This window comes from Lagopus leucura, unplaced genomic scaffold (assembly GCF_019238085.1).
Source record: "Lagopus leucura isolate 7727_CA_CO unplaced genomic scaffold, USGS_WTPT01 Super-Scaffold_760, whole genome shotgun sequence".
In the NCBI taxonomy this organism is placed as follows: Eukaryota; Metazoa; Chordata; class Aves; order Galliformes; family Phasianidae; genus Lagopus; species Lagopus leucura.
Window position 1 is genome coordinate 4,421,888 of NW_024962257.1, and position 22,952 is coordinate 4,444,839.

Here is a 22,952-nt window from a genome sequence, read left to right on the forward strand (position 1 = left end):
TAATGGGTCTCGATGCAGCCATTAAGCTGCTAATTGAAACGAAGAGCCCGCAAGCTCAGCGCTGAGCCGCCCACCCCCCCCCCCCCCTCCCCTCCTACCCCGCGCCGGGCCAACACCAGGGGGCTTCCCAGCCCCCCGCGCATCCCACCCATGTCCCCCCGCTCCTATCGAGGTAGGGCTTATAGGGGAAAAAATGGGAATGGGATAGGATGGAGCCCCCCTGCTTCTCATCATCCCACAGCTGAGGCTGAAGGAGCCGCGGCCCCGCAGACCCCCGGCGCTGCCCGCTGCCTCCCCCTCGCGGCGGCCCTGGGACGGCGCCCCCGACCCTGTGCTGCAGCACAGCCCCAGAGCCGCTGCCCCACACGGGGGGGCACCGCGCACCGCCGGCAGCACCCCGATAGCGGGGGGAGAGCCCGACACGCTGAGCCCCGCAGAGTCCCGGCCCGGGGTGATGCTCCGCGGGGTCTTTCAGCCGGCAGTCTGGGGTTACCCCCAGTACTGCAAGCAGTATAAAGCACCTGAGTGTCGTGAGAGGACCTGACACGACGAGGATGCTCCATCACACGAAGAGGGCACACAGGTGCTTCGGGGTGAATTTTATTGAAAACAAGGAGGGGTTCGTGGGTACAGACTGTGCTCAGTACAGGGCTGGAGGGACTCTGGGCTGCATCAGAACCACAGAGTCATTCAGGTTGGAGAAGACCTCTCAGATTCACAAACCAACCCCACCACGACACCAAACCACATCCCTCAGTGCCACATCTCCGTGCTTCTGGAACACCTCCAGGGATGGTGACCCCACCACTCCCTGGGCAGCAGTTCCAACACACCACCATTCTCTCAGAGAAGAAACTTTTCCTAATATTCTCTCCCACCCTAAGACCAAGCTGGTGGGCACCAGATCTATCATCCCTGTGCATGGCAGGAGGGCACAAGCAGCAGGACCCACTTCAGCACACAGGGCAGACAGGACCCAACCGAGCAGCAAAGCCCCATCCGTAGGTCCCAACCCCCCCCCCCCACCATTATATCACCTAGTATGGGAAAGGGAAGGTGCTCTCTGAGCTAAGTCAGGACTTTCTCCAGGAGAAGAAAAGCAAGGAGAAAGAGGAAAAACAAAAGCTTAACAGCAAATCAAAAGGAATCCAAAGTGACCAACTATGGAAAAGCATACAAGTGAGCACCTCAGCTGCCAAGCTGTCCTACCAGGCTGGTGATGTGCAATTTCAGGGAGCACGGGATGTTTTGGGGAGTGGGACTGAAGGGAGGATGTGGAGAGCATCAGCCACATCATCGTGCACAAGGAGGTGGGATAGGGGTTAAGGGTTAGACCGAAGCAGGGCAGGGTTTGCTCACTGTGCTGTGTCCATCTGTGCTGTTTCCTACAGGCTCATGCACTGAGCAGATGGGGTGAGAGAGGGGAAAGTCACCCTGTGCTACCCTAAGCTCTTCTCCTGGGAGCTGTACCATGCCCCCAGGCACAGCCCAGTCTGGCTCCATAACAAAGGTGCAGGCCGATGGGGTCAACTGAATGCTGTGCTTCAGCAGGGGGAGGACCCTGAATAACAGGAATGCACCCTCACATCCACACCTCCAGGGGAGGAAGCTCAGGAAAAGTATGTTGGTTTTGTGTTTTTTTTTTGTTTTTGTTTTTTAAGATTTGATTAAAAAATAGATGCATTTCTTCTTAAAAAAAGAAATAATCTCAGGGCAGTCTGTCTTCTAAAGCCTCAGCCACTACCCCAAATCTAGCCAGAAAACTGCTGGTCATGGCAGCAGAACTGCTGCTCACATAGACATTCACACCATCATCACTGATTTAAAAATATATAATATATATAGCACGCACACACACACAAATATATTAGAAAAGGAAAAAAATCCCTCTGAAAACTCAATCTATTAAAAATAAAAAACCCACAGCGGTGCCTTCAGTCTGCAGTCCCACACGTGGATGGAATACAGCGGGGCTCACAGCAGATGCTTTAGGGGAGAAGGAAGCGCTCCTCCCTCCTCCCACCCACACAGAAGGGCTTTAATTTATAGCAAGTGCAGTAAAACCCAGAAACATGTTACAAAGTCCATTATATATAGACACAAAATGTACAACTGGCAGCAGCCCCTGCACTGGGCTGTGGGGGGTTGGGGCTGAGATGGCGGCTGTGGCCACAGCTGGAGGCAGTGATGGGGTCACAGTGTGAGGTCTTACATGAGCCCCAAAGGGGGAAGAGGACGGAGAGCTGGGGCAGCATCCTCCTGCAGGATGAGGAGTGGTGGTAGATGCTCAGCCATCCCCACCTCTTCCAGTGTCATGCAGCCCCAGGGTGAGCACAGAGGAGAAGGTCCATGAAGGAAGCAAGAGAGGGAGGGCTGCTGCTCGTGGTGGGGTGAACTGGGGAGAAATACGCTTTTATTCCTCTGCAGGGGAGCAGTAGATCACGCAGTGAAGGGGGTGTCAGGCCTGGGGCTGTGTTGAAGGGTCACTCAGCTGTCATCAAGATGGCTTTGTGCGGGGACAGCGGTGTATCCATGGAGCCCTGCAGCCTCCTGAAGTGCTGCTCAGGAACATGAGGCAGAGAATCAGGTGAAATGCTGGGGGAGGGGCTGGGGACAGATAAGGAGGGGGAAGAAGCACAGCAGCATTTTCTCTTTGCCAGCCCCAGGCAGCAAAGGGGAAGAAAGGCAGAAGTTCCCCACAGACCGTGCCAAGGTTGGGCACCATCCCCACCCCGTGCCCCCAGCATTTGAAGGGGTGAAGGTGTTGGCTTCCAAGGCTCTTCCTTGAAGATTTCAGGCAAAGAGAAAAGAGGCTGCGATGGGGCTGTGCCCAGAGCTGTCCGTGGGCTGAGGAACACAATTTGTGCAAACCATCACGAATTCAAGTCCGCATCTGCTCCGCTGCGGGGACTGCACGGAACAGTGGGGCTCCAGTTAAGAGTCATCCCCGAGGATCTCTGTCACGAAGGAGGCCATGTCAGTCTCTTTGGTGTCATGTAGGGTGAAGAAGGGGTGCTCCTGTCAACAAGAAGCAAGGCATCAGTCATGGCCCAGCAGGGAGCAGTCCAAAAGCAGCCCCAGGGGTGTCACAGCACTGGCCAAGTGAGCAGCAGCATCCCCTGCAGACTCCCATGGATGTCACAGAATCATACAATCACTCAGGTTGGAAAAGACCTCAAAGATCATCGAGTCCAACCATGATCTAACCATTCTACCTTAACAACCCTCCACTAAATCAGCTTAAAGCTGAACACTTGTGGGTTTGGTGTTTCCAGGTTAAAATCCAGCTGCACTACCACCATTTGGGGTGGTTGACCTAAACTCTCCAAGAGCAGGTGGGACAGAAGGAGAAAACATCTAGAAAGCTTGACCTTGACCACTGAATCCCCTTAACACCCACAAAACTCAATACACTGTTGTACCTTAGACTCACTACGCCCATCCCACCGTGTGCCTGGAAATCACCCCTGCGTCCTGCTGTACCATTTGTCCAGGACCTTTTATTCCAACATATTTCATGTACCAGATGAAGGCCAGCAGAGATGGCCCCAAACTTACCATAAGTTCTAAATAGTTCATTCGCTCAGCGGGGTTCTTCCTTAAACTGAAGGGGAAAAAAAAAAAGAAAAAAGAAAAAATGCTATAGGATCTTTTCTTACTTTTTTTTTCCCCCTATTTGTGGTCTATCAGAAGGGACCTCCCCTTCCCCTTCCCCAATCACACCTCACTTTGGGCAGGCAGCACCCACTCCTCTCCCTCTGAGCTGAACCACATGGCCCTGAAGCACCCAAGAAGGGAACCACAAGGACAGATTTGGGATATTGCCAAACCCAGAAGCAAGCAGCCCTGCTGGGAAGGAGAGGAGGTGGCTTCCCACCAACCATCCCAGGGCTTCGTGGCACCTCCAAACAGGCCAGAAGCAGAGAGAACTTGAGGGGAACAGCTCCTTGAACCCACAAAACCACAAACCAGGTTCACCCAGAGGCACCCAGATGCTGCCAGAGGGCTGTTCCATCACCACACTGCCAGAAACCACCAACACTTGAGCAGCGCCAATGGTAAAACGGGAAGAGAAACCTCTGCCTTCCAAGCAGCCTGGATGAGTCACACTGAGAACAAAACCCCTTTGGGCAACAAAACCCATTCCCACTGCAGCAGATACACCAGCTCAGTACAAGCAGGAGATAAACAGGCTCCAAAGCCAACCCCAGCCCCACACTTTGCTCAGCCCAGCCTCTGCCACACTCACCACTGTGCCGTGAAGTCCACGAACTCCTTGGAGAAGCGCTCAGCAGGCAGCTGGGGTGAGGGTTCCTCCACCACCTGCTTGAGCTGCTGGAACGGGGTGCCCCAGGACTCGTAGGGGAAGCGGAGGATGGCCAACTCGATCTGGGGACAAGGACACTGTGAGACACCAGGGCTGCCCCACATCAGAGGCTGCACGAGTGCGGGTTCAAGATGAAAAGCCTCCGTCCTAACAAACCATTTTCAATTTGGGTCATACTACTTCCCCCCTCTCCCCCCCTCTTTTTTTTTTTAAATACAAAAACCTAGAGGCAAAAAATATTTCCTTTTGAGGCCTGCTCAGCAAATTAATGCATTTACAGGAAGCAGACAAATATATGTAAAACAGGGTTATTTAAAAAGATAATCAAAGCAGCATAGGTGCCACTTCTGCACTGGCTTCTGGAGTGCTCTTCTCAACATAAGCTGCCCTCTGGACCACAGGCTGTATGATCTAGGCACAAAGAGATCCATGAGCCCAAGTGAAAGCAAGTTTAGAATATAACTTAAGATGATGTTTATCAAACCGCTGCAGCTAACCCTGCTCCATCATCCATTCCAGCAGGAAAAAGTCCATCACAGCTCTTGGGCATCTCAGGCCAAGGGATGGGAAGTGAGAAATGAATAAAGCTAGGATCAGCCCTGCAGCTCAGTAGCCCTAAGTAGGGCTAGTCTTCAATCAAACCCCTCCAGAAATTAGTAAACAAAATAGGAAGCCAGCCCAGGAGGAAGATATTAGAGGGAATGAGGTTGGGGCTCCATCCAGCTGCAGGCTGGCAGGCTTTCAGTAAAATCCCCTCTCCCATCCAGTGCTGGAAGAGCTCAGGTTTCGTCATTGCCACAATTTCCCATCCCACAGCTTCCCGCACCTCAGATCAGAGCTGGAGCTGATTGCTTTTGCAGCAAGCACAGCTCTGCTCTGCACAGCACAGAGATTCCAAGAGGGAATATTTGTCAGAGATCTGTGCAGCACACACAGATGCAAGGAGACAGTGTCCAAAACAAAGGTCACAGCTAAAAAGGTGCAGAAAAACTTTAGGGGAATAGTCTAAGCAAGAGATGTAGTCTCCTGGAAAGCAGAACTGTTCCCAGGCAGCATTCCCCTTGAGCCAGCAGCTGTGATTTCCTTTGTCCTCCCATGCCAGAAGACTTCAGCTGCTTTCTGACAGATCCATTTCTTGCAGGAGGCAGAGGAACCATCCTGAGCAGCTGCAATTTTGGAACTGAAAGCATTTCCCCTTCCTGTTAGCTGCTGTGAGCTGCCCCTCAGGCAAGGCTGCTGCTAACCACACACACCACCTCAAAGTTGGAGCCCCCAGCACAGACCCCAGCCCACTTCCAGCATCACAGTGCTGGCACCCGCCCTCTGCATTACCATTGTGATCCCCAGACTCCAGACATCCGACTTCACATTGTAGCCCTTCTGGTTCAGCTCAGGATTTATTCTTTCTGGCTGCAAAAGCAAAACGGAAGATGTTACAGTTCTGTCTCGTTTTCACAGTGCAAACCACACACAGCTGATCTCTGGCTCCAAAACCCAGGTTGGGTAGATTCCCCTAGCTCACATCCTCACAAAGGCAGGTTTTGAGGTTACATCTGCAAGTACCAGCAAGTGCCATGTCCCACTCCACATCGCCTCCACAGGCACTCCCCTCCCCTATATCATCCCTGCAGGAGGGTGCCTGCCCCAGGAGCAGGAGATCCCCCACACCAGTGCCATGGAATGAGGATGAAATGATCCCACCAAGGAAAGCCTCAGCATTTTCTAGTCAAGAGCAGCTTTCCAACCCAATAGGGTGGGTTGATGGTTGGATTAGATGATTTTAGTGATCTTCTCCAGCCTTAACGATTCTATGATTCCACCCACCACAACCAGCACCAGCCAGACTTTCACCCTTTTGTGAAAGAAAGGGGGCACAGGAAGAGTCTGCTGCAACATGGACACAAATAAGGCAGTGGTGGAGTCCCCATCCCTGGAGGTATTCCAGAGCCATGGAGATGAGGAACTGAGGGACACAGTTTGGTGTCATGGTGGGATGGGTTGGCATTAGTGATCTTAATGATTCTATGAGTCTATTAAAACAGTAGGGCTTACAGGGAGGGGAATCCTCTCCTTGTAGGGCACTGCTGAGTCAGGAAACCCAGAACACACTTTCAACCTTAGCACAGAGGTGAGCCAAGACCAGTTTCTAAGCAGCAGCAGCCTTCTCAAGATGAGGCTGGATGGATTGCACATAAGCACACTTACAGCCATGTATGGTTTGCAGCCAGCATCCATTGTCTTCGCCACCGAGTCCACCAAGTAGCCACTGATCCCAAAGTCACACATTTTCACGTGTCCCTCCTTGTTGATGAGCACGTTGGAAGGTTTCACATCTACAACAAAGAACATGTGAGAACAGATGGGGCCTTTGTAGAGGTATCATGGAGCCTGGGATAGCATAAGGAACTCCCTGGTGACAGGGAATGGGAGCGATGGTGGTGGAAAAAACAGGAGCAACCCCCCCCCTACTCTGGCCCTTATGCAGTTGAAATAAAACACTAAGCTTCACACAGAACATGCAGTTCCTCAGGAGCAATTTATGGAGCAAAGACAGCCTTGAAAACTCAACCAAGCTCTCAGGACTGCTCGTCTCAGGCCCATCATGACCTGTGTGCAAGTACATGACAAACTGTGTTAAGATGAAGAGCAGGACCTGGCTGTTATGATGCCCATCAGTGATTTGCAAGATCTTTTTCATCTCTCCCCTTGCCAGAACTACCCAGCCAAGAAGGGTATGTGATTTCGTCCTTAAGTGCTGCCTGCAATGCATCTCAGTACTCAGAGACAGAGATGCCTACAGAAATACAGACAGCAAAGAATTCAGTCATTATATCCAACCCCTCATGTAGAAAGGAGAAAGAGAACATCAAATAAGCAGATGCATGAAGGATACACCACTGAAACAGGCCTGGGGCATCTAAGCATGTCCACCACGGCCCCAAGTGCCACCAGACCCCAACTGCAGGTGTTCCAGAGGCACACATCACACATCTCCTTGGAAGGAGCCTTTCCATAACACACTGCAAGGCTGGCATTGCAGCACACTACATGAATCCCACTGAGCACCCACCTCTGTGGATTACGGACAGTTTACTGTGCAGATGCTCCAGAGCTCGTACAATCTGCAGACAAACAGAGCAGGAGAGCACCATTAGCCACACATAACTCAGCACTCAGCAAACACCAGTAGGAGTGCAAACCACAGAGCATGAGGAGTGCACAAAGCTCGAGGGGGGGTGGGGTGGCACAAGCACTCACAGACACGGCCATTTTCCCCAGAATGTCTTCAGGGATTGTTTTTTTCTTCTCCAGTACTTTCTTGTAGAATTTATCCAAGGAAGTGTCCATGAGCTCCATGCAGATCCACACATCACCCTGCAGGTGGAGAGAAAGTCGCTATAGGAAATTCTCCAACCCTCCCCAGGAGCCAAAGGACACAGGTGGGGGCAGACAGGGGCACCACGCTTCCACCCAGGGCAATCCAACATCCCCATGGTGCAGCCACTGCTGACCACATACCAGCATTGCACCTGATAACAGTGGGCACTGATGTTGGGGTACCACCCATTGCACTCCCAACAGCCACATCCAAGAGCGTCCTGCTTGAAATCCAGCCCAGCCCACCGCCAACATGCTTGGGCACCTGCAGCTGCAGCATGGAAAGGGACCTGCTGCCTCCTGCAATAGCTGGGCTTTGTACCACCTCAACCAGCCCACTTCGGCGGTAGGAAACAGGTGGTTTGAGACAGTTTTGTGCATTCAGAGGACATGCACAGACCCAAGGAGCTGTGTAACAGTAGCCTCTCACCTCTCGGAATAGGGCTCCGTAGAAAGTGACAGTGTAGAAGCAGTCAACTGTCCTCATGGAGATATCCAAGTCCATCAACAGTCTCTTCTGCTCCTGAGTGTTCACTGTGGCACGAATCCTCTGAGAAATATTGAGGAAAAAAAAAGGTTTTGATGTAGGTGGAGTTCTGTAGCCAGCACAGACCTCAGAGATGCCCAGATGACCTCTTACAAACAACACCATAATGGATGACACCACCTAAGTGCAACGTTGGGCTGTATGGGGACACAGGAGGGTACCAAATCAACAAGCCCCCCATTTCTGTCCCCATTCTGCCCCACAGCCCCTCTGCCCCACCAGGAGGAAGCCATCCTCACCTTCACAGCCATGATGGTGCCACTCTGAGCGTGCCTCACTTTCTCCACCACTCCATAGGCCCCCCGGCCCAGCTCTGAAATAGTCACCAGGTCATCAGCTTCCACCTCAAAGTTCTGTAAGGAGAAAATATATAAAAATATATATATAAAAAATTAAAAAAAAAAAAAAAAAAATCAGGCAGGAGCACACTTACTGTAAAGGCAAAGTTCACTGCTTGCACTTCAGCCACACAGAGCATGCCTAAACCCCAGCACCTACAGGATTCCAGCAGCCCACCATGCTTAGAGCAGATGGATGTACTTTTGGCTCCCTTGGGGCTCACTGAATACCCCTTTTAAGCTAGAGATTGGGATTTGCCAAAGGGCACAATGTCACTGGAAGAGGCCCAAAGCTCAGTGCCTCTCTGCCAGTGAGTTTCTGCACATCCCACAGACAAGTTCCCCCCAGCACACGTTGCCCTGTAATTGTCTGCTCTGCTGGGCAGGGCATACACTGCTGGAGTGAGACATGGGCTATTTTTGGAGGCTGCATTCATCGCTCTTAATAAGTTACAGACCTCCTTTCAACCAGGCAGGACTTCATCCAGCCTGCAGCTTCCCTCTGGTCCCAGGGAACAAAAATAACACCGGGATGCCAAACTGACCCAGCAGCAGCAAAGGGTGGGAAAAGCACTGCACAGCATTGGAAGCAGTGTTGCACCCAGAGCAGAAGGGCAGCAGCGTGCTGGGAGTCAGGGCTACCAGGCTGGTGGCCATGCTAACCACCAGCCCCACTAATTTGGGCCAGATGGGAATGGTGGGCAGCTGAGGGAGGTCTGGGGCTGAGCTCAGCAGGAAGCTATGCTGCATGGCACAAGGAAGTGGATCCAATGGGACTATGGGACTCACGCAGCCCCCACCTCGCTGCCCTGGGCAGAGGCACAGTGCAGGTTTACAGCTCCTGCAGGAGCCTCCAGGAAGGACCCAGTGGTGCTTTTCAGGACATATGTTCTATGACTGTTCCAGGGCATTGTGTTTTTGTTTCCGGCATTTACCTGCAGGCTTCCCCAGACACTGGCAGTTCCCAGCACACGCTGGGAACCAGCATGGCCCTGCCCAGCTGCAGAGATGAAGAACCAACAGAACCGAACCCCACACTGCATCCGTTACCCTCTACTCTGCATGGATCAGATGGACCCACAGTCACCCTTCATCTCACAACCCAAAGCTGCCCTTGCACCCACCACTCCTCCATCCCATGTTGCGTTGCTCTGAAGCACCCAGAGCAAACCTGAGCTGCACATCTCAGGGCAGGCAGAGCACAGATGCAGAACCCCTCAGAACTGCACTGCAGGAAGGGCACAGCCTGCAGAGCTGCAGCTCTCCCATTGCACACTGTGCACATAGTCTCTCCCCAAGCCACTAATACACACAACAGCTAGAACACAACACCAGCAGCAGGGCTGCTCCCTGCACCCAGCCCAGGCTGCTTCTCTCCCCTCAAAAACCTAAAACCTTGCACCAAGGATGGGACTGACCCAACACCCCATGTTTTTAGGTTGTTTGCAGCCCCAGGAGAGCCTGTAACAAGAGAATGAAATAAAAAGGAGGCGGCAGCTATTTCTAGCAGCGTTTTTCATCAGGCAGCTTGGAAAGGATTTGGAGAGGAACTCTGAGCCCAGCTTCTGGTGGGATGCCAGCAGCAACAGGGACAAAGGGGACGTGGGCTGGGACAGCAGGGCACAGCCAGACCGGGTAAAAGTGAGAAGGCTGCCAAGCAAGCAGGATCCCACTAAGGGCAAAGCCTCAACCCACACGTGCCTATTTCCCTGATCTCAATACTTGCACAAACCCACAGCCAACAGGGGAAAGGTCCCCTGCTTGAGGACACCTTATCCCTCTCCAAAGATGCATCCCATGAGGCTGCACCAGGAGGACATACTGGAGCTTAAAGGATGCTTGGGATCACAAAGATCCAATCTGACAAGTTGTCATGGCAGCCTGATCCATGCTACTCCCATACAGGAGGCAAGCAGAATTGGAACCAAGAACATCAACACATACTTTGTCTCCAATGGTGATGAAGGTTCTGGAGTCCAAGTTCCTTGGCGGCCTGCAAGGAGAGAGGGGATCAGAAAGAAGCACAACCTCAAAACCCCCTTCTCCAGTGCCAGGTTTCATGTGCCCCCAGGTGCTTTCAGCCACTGCTTCCCACAGTGCGTTGTTATGGGTGCACACCGGCCCCCTCCAAACACTCCCAAAGGCTTTCATCGAGCCACCACCACCCACAGAGCCAGCAGGAGCCCAGGGAGCAGCGAGGTGAGGCTGCATCAAAGCTATGAAACCGTCCCCATGCGGGGAGAGGAGCAGCTGTCGTGTTTTGACAGGCAGGTGTTGTAAGAGCAACAGCCACGTCGCCCCAAACACGCCTAGGAAACAACAGGTAATTCCTCTGCACTGAGTCATTTGTGTACACTTGACAGCCTGTTCCAGGCAGCCTGGCATGCGGAGCAGCCAGCAGCGTCACACTTTGCACAACACCATGTAGGCAAAAGTCTTCCTTTATGGATTTTTTTCCTCTCCTCACGGCTTCCCATTCCCCCTTGTTGTCAGTATGGGATTTAAAGCACATACTGTCCTTTTCATCCTTCTGCCCTGCTCCTGTGTTCAACTCCTCTGACACTATCAGCTGGGAACTGGGCAGTCTGCTCCTCATCTTCATTCCCATCAGAGCACTGCAGCACCTTCAAGGAAGTGCTCAGGCTTGCAGCAAAAGCATTGGCACTATGCAAATATTTGCAATGTGCCTTGAAAAGTGCAGAGAAAAGGAACGGTAGGGGCCTAGAACCAGTGTGAACAGGAATGCTCTGGGCATGCAAGCACCCTGCAAACTGCAGCTGACATCTGCTCCAGGGAAACTCAGACACAGAGGGAGACAGCTCTGCATGCAGGGCTCTGCCTATACACCAGGCTGTGGGCTGTTAACAGGGAGCTCCTGGCTCCAGGCAACCTGCCCAGCCTGGGGATTCAGGGATGAGCCCCCAGTGAGGGATTCGCTGCTCCCTCAGAGCTTTGTGGTTCTCTGGACAGAGCAGAGCTTGGTGGTGGAGATACATCACAGAGGAGGAATTTCAGCCATCTGCTTTTTGTCAAACCTAGCAGTGCCACCCTGGTTCTGTCCCCCCAAACACAGCATAACAATGTACCGAGCAGCAGAAAACAGGGCACAGAGAAATCCCAGTGCCTGAAATGCAGGCAGGCACCAGCCCCAAGCACAGCAGGGGGGAACAACAAGGCTTCCACATCCTCCTTGCACCAACATGGGTTCACGTAGGCCAAGGCACAGGGCAGGGGATGCCACCAGCTGAGGGCAGGGGCTACTCCGCTGCACCCAGCATCTTCACCACTGCTCCTGCTGCAGGTCCTAGAACAGCAGACAGCTCCCAGAGGCACACAGAATCTATGCGTATGCACAAGTGCAATTCCTTCTCATCACTGAGAAACCAGAGCTCCAGTTGAAAAACCCCAACCAGCTGATGTGTGTGGTAACACTTCTATGGCCACATGGCCTGAGACAGCTCACTGCAGCTCCTAGAACTGGCTGCAGGAGCAGGCACTCACGTGGTGTTGACAGGGGGCTGCTTGATGGGAGGACATGTTATCCTCAGCTTCTTCTTGCCTTTCACTGCAAGAGAAGATGCACACATAAGCAATGGGCATTTTTAAAACTTTCCTTCCTTTCAACACCCCCACAACTGCAGCCACCAGGCCCAGGTCTGCAGGGTGTGCAACTCTCACACTCTGCTTCCAGCCACCCCTACAGCAGTCTTCACCCCCCATGGCCATTAAGTGTTCCTCTTTTGGGGGGGATTTGCTGGCATTTAGGAGAGGGGGTGAAAGTGCTCTGTCTGCTAGGCACTCACCTGGTTTGTGTGGCTCCAGGGATCCCTTGGAATCTGGAAGAGAGCAGGGAGATATCAGGTCAGTGCTCACACTCCAAAGAACTCAATACAAACCATACATCCCTTATGGTGCCAGACAGGAGCAGAGGAACACGCCATGGGGTAGCTGGCACCCAACCCTGTCCTGGGCTGCACAGCCACCAGATGTCCCCATGCCACTGGCTGTGCCCAGGGCCATGACAGCACCTCAATGCACTCCCAGCAGATCCCATTTTGGGAAGCACTGACCCATTTCTCATCACACTCCCAGCTGGGCAAGGAAAAGACAGATCCTGTGAACATGCTGCAGGAGGCAGGGAAGCAGCCAGCCCTGCTCCATGCCATCAGGACAACGGCCAACAAGCCTCACATACAGCAACTGGCAACTCTGACCCTGAAAGGGAACACTCCATGTGACACCAAGGGGAACCACAGGGCAGGAGCTGCTAGTCACAACACTAGGATCAGTGTGCACAGGTTGAGACCTTGCACTGAAACAGGAAGGAGCTGGAGCTCTGCTGTGCTGACCCACAGGGATATGGGGTTGCTGTGGTTTGCAGCACCAGCTCCAGAGCCCTGCAAGTCCTTTGTGCGTCTCAGCACCTGCTCCATGAGGCTGCTCCCAATTCCATACCCAGCTGGGATGGGACAGGGAGCTATAAATAGTCCTGCACTGCAAAATACCTGGCTGTGCAAACACAAAGTGCAGCCAAATGCAAGACGCTGCCCTCTGCCTCAGCAGTGCCTTCCTTTCCTGCAGCCAGGGCAGGGCAGAGAGCTGGGACATGGGGCTGCAGCTTCCTCTGCAGCCAGTGGGAGGGAGAACTCCACATGGCATGCAATCCCATCCCAAGATGCAGACAATAACATGCATGCATCACCCTGTGTATGCAGAGCTGCTAGATGCCCCCAAAACAACCCCAAGTTGTGCTCAGCAAGCACCTCCAACTCCTGCTGGCTCGATGCACCCCACACCCTGGGCAGCACCAACCGAACACCCTCCATCTGCCTCCTCCCTTCACACCAAGCTCTGAAATGCCCCCTATCCTGGCTGCTATTTTGCAGTATCTGTTTGCTCTCCCTCTCCCCAATTGCCATAGTAACCCCCAGCAGGAGCACAATGCTCCTTCTGTGCAGCTCCCTGACAGTGCTGGGTCAGAGCACAGCGGTGACTCACACAAGGGGAGAAGCATCCATACTGTGCCAGAGGCTGCAGCATCAGCCCCACGGATCAGGGTCACAGGGAGCTCAAGGTTGGGATCCATGCACTCACCCTTACACACACAGCATCTGCAAGCATGGGTGAGTGGCTCTGTGCAGGATGGGGAGATCCCCTGTGCAAAACCTCTGCACCACACAGGAGGATCACAGTCACATCAGTCTGTACATCAGTCACACCCCATGAGGCAGAGCTCACACTTTGCTGTAAGGAGGGCTTTGTGCAGCCCCAAAGTACTGCCCTATGCTTTGCAGCACCACTTTGCAGGGCCAGCAGCATTCTCTTCCCAGTGGTTGCACCCAGCACCCAAAAGCATTTCCTATAGCTGCCAAAGCACGGGCTAGAAAACCCACCTCAGCACATCACATCAGCCCACACCAAAATAAAATACACTGCTCTCCTTCTGGGATGCTGCTCCCAAACCCTTGAGAGCCAAAGCAGGGATGCATCTTGCTGCTCTCCCTGTACCCACCACAGCACTCACATACCTTCAGCCCCAGCCCCATCCCACTGCCCAGCTCCATGCCCACCACCAGAGGAACGCTGTGCAGTGGGCCGGGCACAGCACGACCTTGCAATTCAATCCCAGTGTCCCCACAGGCAGCTGCTCCCCGCTCCACAGCAGCTGCCAGCTCCCAGCACCTCCCTCCCACGGCTGGGATGAGGAGAATACTCTCCATCGCCTGTAAGCAAGGGGATGCTCTTGTTTTGCAGGGTTTCTGCAGAAGAAAAGGTGCAGCACAAAGCCTGTGAGCGTTACCCACTGCTCACAGCAGCTTGAGGCCACTTCCACAGCCTGAAAGCAGCAGCACGTGCATGGGGCAGACTGGGGACACATTCCTGTCCCTCCCAGCTCTGCACTGGGAACACGAGCTGACCGAAGTCCCCAATGTGGCCACACTTGTCACCACGTGATGCCACGAGCACGTAACTACATCCTCTATGCTAAGAAAGTCCCCATTTCCTCCTAAAGAAAAAAAAGAAACTGGCATTTTCTTTTTCCCCCTTGCACTGCAGTCTCCACCAGCTAAGAGCAGACATTTCCTGGAACCGCATTCATTCATCACCAAAACCCTCATCTCAACCACCACAACACCAGCCTGGTTCCTCCGCGCCTCTCCCCAGCAGGTTTCTCTTTCCCACTCCGTGTGGGTGGAGAGAAGCAAGCAGGACAACCCAAAGCACTGTCAATACGGCTGTTTGCCTGAGCCGACCTTTGAAATCAAACCTCCCCAGCACCAGGCTCCAGGTCCAGCCCTGCTGCATGGCTGTGCTGGTGCTGGGAAAGGGGTTGGAGCATATCCAACCCCCCCCCCCCCCACCCTCGACCCACGGAGAGCTGAAGGGTGGGGCCCAATGCTGCAGAGGGAAAGCCAGAAGAAAAAAAAAAAATAAAGAACGTAATAAGAAAAAAAAATTATGCAACCTCCCCCAAACAAAGAGTGCTAAGGGAATAAGCTTCTGGGCAGCAGTGAGCTGCCTGCAGGGAGCAAGGTGCTGGCTCTGCTGCAACAGGCGTGCAAGGCTGCTGGGAGCAAGCGCTGCCCTGCGCGTTTCCTTGAGCACTGCTGGCTCTGTGCAGCAAAGATGCAGTGTTTCAGCCCCACGCAAGAAAAAAAGGCAGGTTTTGCAGAGCTTTAAAAATAGATGTCTGGCTGCAAAAATAGATATGCTTGGCTGCAAATGCAGAGCTCAACCCCCCCCCCGCCCCCCCCCCCCCCGAGCTAGCGGAAAGATGGAAATCTGCACGGATTGAGCTCAAGGAGTTGCACCGTCCCTTCCGAGGGCCATGACCAGCCCTTCGTTCGCCCCCAGCACGCTTTTTGGAGGTTGCAACACATACCTTGCTTCTTGTCCATGGTTTCCCAGAAATGAAGAACAGAAACGGCGCACGCCCGGCAGTGTGGAGAACAGGGGGTGAGGAGGTGGGGAGAGCAGCGGGCTCAGGGCGCTTAGCTTGCAGCAGGACTGCACAGCTGGATGCAGCCTGCAGTGCAGGGACCCTGCGAGCCGAGGGCAGTGGCTCCACTCCGATTACACTCGAAAGCTCCAACAGTTGTACAAACTGCAGCAGTGAAATAGTGGTGACGTCAACAGGAAACCAGGAAGGGGGGGGTCCAGCAGCTCCGGGAGCCACTGAAGCGCAGCGCTGGCACCGTGCATCCCAACCCAGCCCATCCTTCTTGCAGGGAGCTCCACTCCATCCCGCTCCCTGAAGACCCCCATGGTGCCCCTGCCCACCCCAGCACAGAGCTCAAACAATGCAATCCCACGGCCCCGTGCAGAATTATTGCATGCAGAGTGGGTCATGAGGGATGCAAATGTTTGCACCCACGCTCGGTGTCCGCAGCAGCGGTGCTGGGCAGCACGAGGCTGGGCTTCTCAGTGCTGCAGGTGCCGTGCTAATTGCTGTGCCACTAACAACCATTACCACAACAAACAGTGGAAATATTGTTCCACGACAATACCAGCAGCTATTCCCGGGTGACAACTGGGATGGCGTCTCTGCTGGCAAAATATAAACGGCTGCATGGATTTTGCTTGGAGATAGCGTGGGAGGGGTGGAGAAGTCACCCACTTCTCTGCATGCACGTGCACAGAGCATGGCACAGCATCGCTGCTCTCTCTTTTTCCCCTCCAAAACCAGCACTGCTTAGAGCGGGCACAAAAAAAGTCAGAGGTCGAGGTGAAGGCACATACCAATGTCATGAGCAGCTCTGAGCTTAAATAGTGCTCATACGCATCCCGGGAGGACCGTGGGAGGTATTTTCTGGGAGCCGTCCTGCTCCTGGGATACGGTTTCAAGCGGAGATCATCAGCACACAGAGGATGCTGATGCAGAGCTGCTCTCGGGTGGCACTGCGCCTGTCTCTGAGGGGGACAACACTGCCACGTCCCCCCTCAGCACCACGGCTGCTCCACAATGCTGTTTCCAGCACAGGATGGAGACGCTCTGTGAATTCACACAGCCCCAGAACAACGGCTGGGAAATGCCATTTCCTCAGAGCTGACCCCACTGGGCGTCAGTGCCTACGGCCACCGCCCCACTGCCGGGCTCTGGGAAATCAAAGCTCAAAACCTCACCCACCGCTCCCTGCTGGGCTTCAATGAGGGGAAGAGCACACCCTTAACAACAGCAATGAGCTCAAGCAGCAGCCTGCTGCCAGACCCTCTCCCACCCATCTCCCTGCTCACACAGGGATATGTGATGGGGCCAGGGACACCGGGTGGATGCTCTGGACTAGCAATAGAGCCTGAGACCCAATATCCCACAAGAAATCGCAAAGCACACAGACCCCAACAGTTCATGGAAACCCACCAGCACAGCCCAGTCTATCCTAGGGGAGCTCAGAAGCAGCCCTCAGCTGAATTTACACTGTGGCAGGACAGGACACACTGCATGCACACTAAGAGTGGTGCAGCCAAACCCGTGCAAAACCCCAGCGCAAAGCAGCTGCAGAGCATCTCCTGGGAGCAGCACCCTGCAGGAGCTGTGCTGGGAGCACCATCCATCACCACCAGCATCACCGGGGGGCAGGAAATCACACTGAACCTGAACCCCATCTGCAGCAGCAGATGCATTTCTGCCTTGCAGACCCAATGGTCTCATCTGCTGTTTATAGTCCCACTTCTCCCCTGATTACATCCATGCACACAGTTGAGGAGCAATGCAGGGTGCACTCACTGCTCACAGCACTGCACTCTGCTCCATCCCTGCCCAACACCTCCCACCCTCCCCTCACAGCTTCTCCATCCCAGGGGCAGGCACCCACATCCCATCCACGTCAGCACCAGCTGCTGGGGGAGATCAAATCCCTATCAGTAAGGGCTGCAAAATGTGAGCTCAGCAGGTGTGCAAAACTCACAGCAACCATTCCTCCTACCTCCCTCATCACAGAGTTAAGCACCACTCCCAAAAAATGTCCCTCTCTGTCCCATGGCAGCCCCAGTGCCCACCAGCAGGAAGGGCACAGCTCCCATTCTGGCAGATTTGCTTTGATTTTTCTCTGCACCATTCCCAAAGCTCCAGTGGGAAGCAGCAGCGCTGGTCCTTTTCAGCAGAGTACCCAGGAAGGCTACACCCCACACAAGGGCTGGTGCTGAGCATCCGGCTCAGCCCTGGTGCTGACTCAATGCCTGAGATGCACTCAGTGCTTCCAAGAACCACTTCCAGTTTAAAACAGAAAAAATTAAAACAAAACACTTTTTTTTTTTTTTCTTTTTTTTTAACCCCTGAGGGCTGAGCCTGAAACCAGTGCTTTTGCTTTGGGGAAAGGAGTAGGATGCAACATGGAGCTGGGAGGAGACAGCGCGATGTCAAAGCTGTGCGATGCACTACGGGGAATACCTGTAAAACTCCTGGGAAACCCCACAGTCACCTAATGAGAAATGTTGCAGTGATCCAAAATTGAAGGTGAGCTCCTGCAGAAGTGGGACAGGCAGGAGAGCAGCTGGAGGGGAGCGGAGCACTCAGAGCGTGCATCAGGCTGATAACCAATTGCTGTGGAAGCGCACTTGTAATTTCCAGCAGCAGCTCCTTCAGTCGCCATCCCCATGCCAAGCAGCAGCACAATTAGCCAGCCCTGCTTCAAGCTGCTGTGGGGCAGGGGAGTGCACAGCCCTCCAGGTGTCAACTGCCCCCCCAGTGAGCTGAGGCTGCTCAAAGCCAAAAGCCATAAGGGTTGACCCAAAACATGGACAGGAAGGCTTGGAGACGCTGCAAAGCTGCAGTACAAAGCATGCTCTGCTGCCTCCTTTTTTGGCAGCATGCTGCTGCTTCCAGCCCTTGGGAAAATGAGTGCTGCCAAAGAGAGCACAGCACAGAGCTATCTCTGTGCACATTGCTGCGTGCACCTGCACCCTTCATGCTACACTGTGCTCACGACCTGCAAGCAGCAAACTGTTGCAGTGGGGACAGCAATCCATGGGGTGTGGCACAGGGCAGCCAAGGTGACAACGGCAATGGGTGATCAGGTTTAGCTGCAGAGACCAAGGAAGCCTTAAAAGCCTCCAAAACAAGCATGCGTGCACTAGACATGCCTCGCAGCTGCACAGGCTTTACAAGCAGAAGTGGAATGGGTGCGTGGGGCTGCTGCCTCACCCTAGCAGCACTCCAGCACCAGACCCTTCCTTTGCTCTTCGGCTGAAGCACAACTTGGCAGCATTTCAAGAGGGAAACCAAGCACTGCAAGGCAGTGGGGGATTTCTAACTCCAGAAGTGACTTTCTTAAAAAGGCTCTGCGGGGAACACATCCGGCTCGTGCAGAAGGAGCTACGTCACTTTTGGTGGCTGTACAGGAGCCCTTGCTCCTGCACGGCAGCAGGCAGAGCTGTGGGCATGGGACGATGCCAGCAAGCACAGCTGGCCTCAGCTTTCCTACAAAGATGAGTCTGCCTGCAACAGTGAGCTCTAATAGGAAAAAAAAACGGGGAAAAATTCTGCAGGGGGAGCCCAGCAAAGGGGCACAGCCTGAGCTCAGCTCTGCTCGCTGTGCTGCTGCAGGGACAGCAGCAGGACCCAAGCTGGCTGCAGATGGTTTGTATTCTTTCCTGGAAGCCTGAACCCTCAGGATGCACAAGAAGTGATAACAACAAGCTTTACATTTCCTAATAATGTCAGCTACTCTGAGACAGACAGCATCCTGCACCCAGGGTCAGAGAGACATGCAGCACGTCCATCACACAGCTGTATAGGACACAGGCGGTGACAGCAGTGCCAAACCACAGCCCAGGTCAGCAGCCCCTGGCCTACAATGAGCACTCTGCTTCCTCTTTCCCTAAAGGAGATTTCTTTTGGTGGTGGTGGTAGGGGGAGCAGGAAGGGTGGATACTCCACAAACAATTTCTGCTAAGTTTGTGTCTGCTCCTCATCCTGCTTACTCTTCCATTCAAGTTGTGTTTTTAAAGAAAATTTGTCCTTTGAATATCTGTATTTTATATAGACTTTTATATAAGCATTTCACCCGAGATGCTGAAGCACAGGACAGAGCTGGGGCAACCTCGCTGCAACCCATGGGGGACAGATCCCCCCCCATCTCCTCTCCCCCCAGCAGTGACAGTGACAGCCAGCTGCTGCCAGCTGCTCTGCTATGAGGAGTCACAAAACCACAGAGCAGAGGGACCAGGGATGTGGGGACATCATCACACGCACCCAAGGCCACACATTCCTTCTTTGGAGAAATCCAACCCCAGCCCTTAAAACCAAGTTCAGGTGTCTTGTTGGACAGTCTGGCCCCGCTCATCTCACAGCTGTGGGGCTGCTGCAGCAATTCCTAGAAGCAGCACTCTGACCTCCAGCTGCCTGCAGCCAGCACAATGCTCACCATCACAGCATTCCCCTAAACCAGCAGCACACAAGGGCAATCCCTACAACAATGCCCAAAGTGATGTCCATCCATCCGCTCCTGCAATAAGGATGCAACGAAGACACTACAGCTCACAACACAGATAGACATGCAGCCTTGATGTCACATTTGAGCTGTGAGAAAGGGTCTGCCTGCACCGCTGGGCCACAAACCCCCACCTCTGCTCCACAAACCCCCATCCCCGCTGGGGACAGGGCAGCAGAGCCCAGGATTCACTGCCAAACAAGGCCAGCAAGGTGCTGGGGTGGCACCTACAGCTGTGCCCAATTGTTGGCATGTTCCCTGGGGGAGAAGTACCAGCAGCTGTGCCCCTTCACTGGACATTCCTTGGAGCTACAGATAAAAAGGAAAGAATAGGAAAAAGAATAGGAACTTCCAGTTTAAAAAAAAAAAAAAAAAAAAAAAAGCCATTTTTGCACTCCAGAACCTCTGGCTCAGCCTCCAACTGCACCAAGCCCCACGCATACCCACAAGCAGCACTGAGTCAGGCTGGTAAAACCCCAAACTTGGTTGGTGGATTAAAACCTCCCCCAGAGAACAGATCCCATTCCATACCCCTCCAGCAAGCAGTCTGCCCATATCAGCATAGTAACAGCAAAGCTACGGGGTCAAAACCCCACACACCCCCCCCCCCCCGAGCCACCAGCCACAAAATCAGACCAGAAGGCAGAGAACCCGACTGACCCCAAAGGACCACACAGCTCCTAAAACACCACCCGAGGCTGCGCTGCTGACGTGGGACAGCTGGGAGAGCCTGGGCACATCGGAGCAAACCCCAGCCCTGCTGCTCGGCATTCCACGTTATCTCACATCCCTTTCCCACACACCTCTCTCCCCGCGAGGGATCAGATCCGGGCAGTGGGAAGAGGAAGAGAGCCGAAATGCTGGCACTAAGCCCTGCGTAATCCCCACAAGGTGTTTATCTCAGCAGCTATGTTTAGCGCGAGGATTGCTCCCGCCCGGCACCATTCCTATCACGCGTGTCACGGGCGGCCACGCGCAGCCCCAAACACTCCGGAGGCAGCAGGCGGCCCCGTGACTACACCCGAATGACGGCAGCGAGGTTTGGGGCGGAAGGATCCGACCCGAGAGCCGCGGACAGCGTTCCCCATTCGTTACCTTTTTAACCCGAGCACGGAACGCAAAGCGGCATGACCCCAAAAGCACCAAACGGCAGCAGGTCACGCTCTGGGCTACAGATACCCACAGCCATCCCACCAGCACCCCTAGAAAGCAGCCAACAAACCGTCTGCAGGGCAATCAATAGCAAAGGCAGAAGCAAAAGGCAGCGATAATCCCACGGACGGAGCGGCTCCGGAAAACAAACGACCCAACCGCGGTGCGTTGCGCATCCCGCAGCGCTCACCTCGGCCCTCCATCCACTCGCGCTCCCGGAGAGGTGCGGGCCGGGCGCGCTCCCGAGCGCCTTTTGAGCGGCCCCGCAGCGGGCACTGCCCGCAGCCGTGAGTCAGCAGCTCCGCTCGCAGCGCCGTAAATCGCTGCTGATTCACCTCCCCCCCCCGCTTACACAGCAAACAGGAAACTCAGGTCCACATTCCCTCCGTTTAAGACACGGATCATTTTGGGGGAGGGGGAGGAAAAAAAAAAAAAAAAAAAAAAGCAGTCACGCCGAGGTGCGTTCATTGCTCACATGGTGCCTGACCGCGACTTTCCAGGGCATCGCTCCCCAGCGAGGAAAACCCCCCGCATTTCATTCCGGTGATAAGCGGGCACGTCCCGCCCAGCGAGTCCGCCCCGCGCGTCCCCCACCCGGCACCAGACAGATCCCCCCCCTCCCCACCCTCCCGCTAAGGGCTCACCTGGGGGCAGCGAGCAGCCACCGCCCGAGTGTCACCGGGACACCGCCGAGCTGCCGAAACGCCGCACACGGACACGGTCAGCAGAGGGGGATTTAAACCCACCCTTGCTTTTCCCGCGGGTGCCACGCACGGGACGGGGATGCTGCATGCCGGGCACCGCTCTCTGCCGCTTCCAGCCCCGCGGCGCCGAGCCCCTTAGGACACAGCGTGGGCTGCAGGCGCGGAGCACGGCACCCGCAAAGAACCACACGGAGGCCCAGCCTGCAGCCCTGCGCACCCCACCGGCCCTCCCTGCGGCCCCGTTCTTACCTCTGGGCACAGACATGACTGGCGGCGGCCCCGCAGCACTAGGGCGCAGTACGATACCCGGCGTGATCCTACGCTGCGCGGCGGCGGCGGCGGAAGAACAGCGAAGGGGCGGGGCCTATAGGGCTTAGCCACGCCCCCTCGCGGAGGAAAAGCCGCAGTGATTGGGTGAAATGGGAGAGAGGGTGGGTCTACCGCCCTGCCCGCCTCCGCGAGGGGAATTTTCTGGTTCTTGGGCAAGGTGGAGAGGATTGAGTGAGTAGGGCGGGCAAAAAGGGAACTGCCCTGAGGGCGGGGTGAGCCCAGCGGGGCCAGCAGCACCCCTACAACATGGGACCCTCTCATATCTTTCCTTTCCGTTTAGGAAATCCACTGTGCTGCTTGGGACTTTACTCGCATGGGCACATCATCCAATGCCAAGGGAACCTGGACTCCCTTGTGCTCCCTCAGCTCCCAGTTACTTCCATGCAAGTGCAGGAGACGGGAGCCTGCTGGGAGCAGCCAGGGCAGGTGCAAGCAGCACCCTCCGCCTCGAAGGAGAAGCTGTAGTTCGTAACATCCTGCGTCCTGCTGCAGGATGTTGACCAATACCCATGTGCTGCTTTGCAGACACTGGGCTCCAGCATCAGAGGTGTGGGGCAGCCAGGACCCTCCACAGCCCCTTTGGAAAATCCCCCAACTATCTGTCTCTGCATGCATCAGGCTCACCTGCCTGGGCATGTGCTGCCAGCAGGACTGATGTAAGGGGGGACCTGTAGCAGCCACGTCACCCTGCACAGGTGTAGTGATGCCATCTCATTCCCATGGGATCCCACTCCTGGGGTCTCCCAT

General features: G+C 54.6%; 1 protein-coding gene across 3 annotated transcripts; it reads right to left on the bottom strand.

The window, feature by feature from the left end:
* Nucleotides 1-584: 584 nt before the first annotated feature.
* On the bottom strand, nt 585-22,209 carry MAP2K3 (mitogen-activated protein kinase kinase 3). 3 transcript variants are annotated; one of them, XM_042864547.1, is made up of 13 exons: nt 22,125-22,209; nt 12,394-12,426; nt 12,092-12,155; nt 10,535-10,583; nt 8,492-8,605; nt 8,136-8,255; nt 7,586-7,702; nt 7,398-7,449; nt 6,533-6,660; nt 5,660-5,737; nt 4,250-4,389; nt 3,559-3,604; nt 585-3,018 (listed from the first exon to the last, which is right to left on the bottom strand). In XM_042864547.1, exons 1-13 carry the CDS (start codon nt 22,138-22,140, stop codon nt 2,935-2,937), a joined length of 1,041 nt encoding a protein of 346 aa, XP_042720481.1. In that variant the 5' UTR covers nt 22,141-22,209; the 3' UTR covers nt 585-2,934. The 3 variants fall into 3 exon arrangements, with proteins under 3 accessions (XP_042720481.1, XP_042720482.1, XP_042720480.1); XM_042864548.1 differs by lacking the exon at nt 22,125-22,209 and adding an exon at nt 21,362-21,439; XM_042864546.1 differs by lacking the exon at nt 22,125-22,209 and adding an exon at nt 15,474-15,695.
* Between the last annotated feature and the right edge of the window lie 743 nt (nt 22,210-22,952).

Bases quoted from the DNA above. Each gene is read 5' to 3' on its own strand.
- MAP2K3 (XM_042864547.1), bottom strand. The intron at 8,256-8,491 runs GTGAGGATGGCT...AATATTTCTCAG, and splicing joins GCACCATCATGGCTGTGAAG to AGGATTCGTGCCACAGTGAA. The intron at 7,450-7,585 runs GTGAGTGCTTGT...GTTTGTCTGCAG, and splicing joins TGGGGAAAATGGCCGTGTCT to ATTGTACGAGCTCTGGAGCA.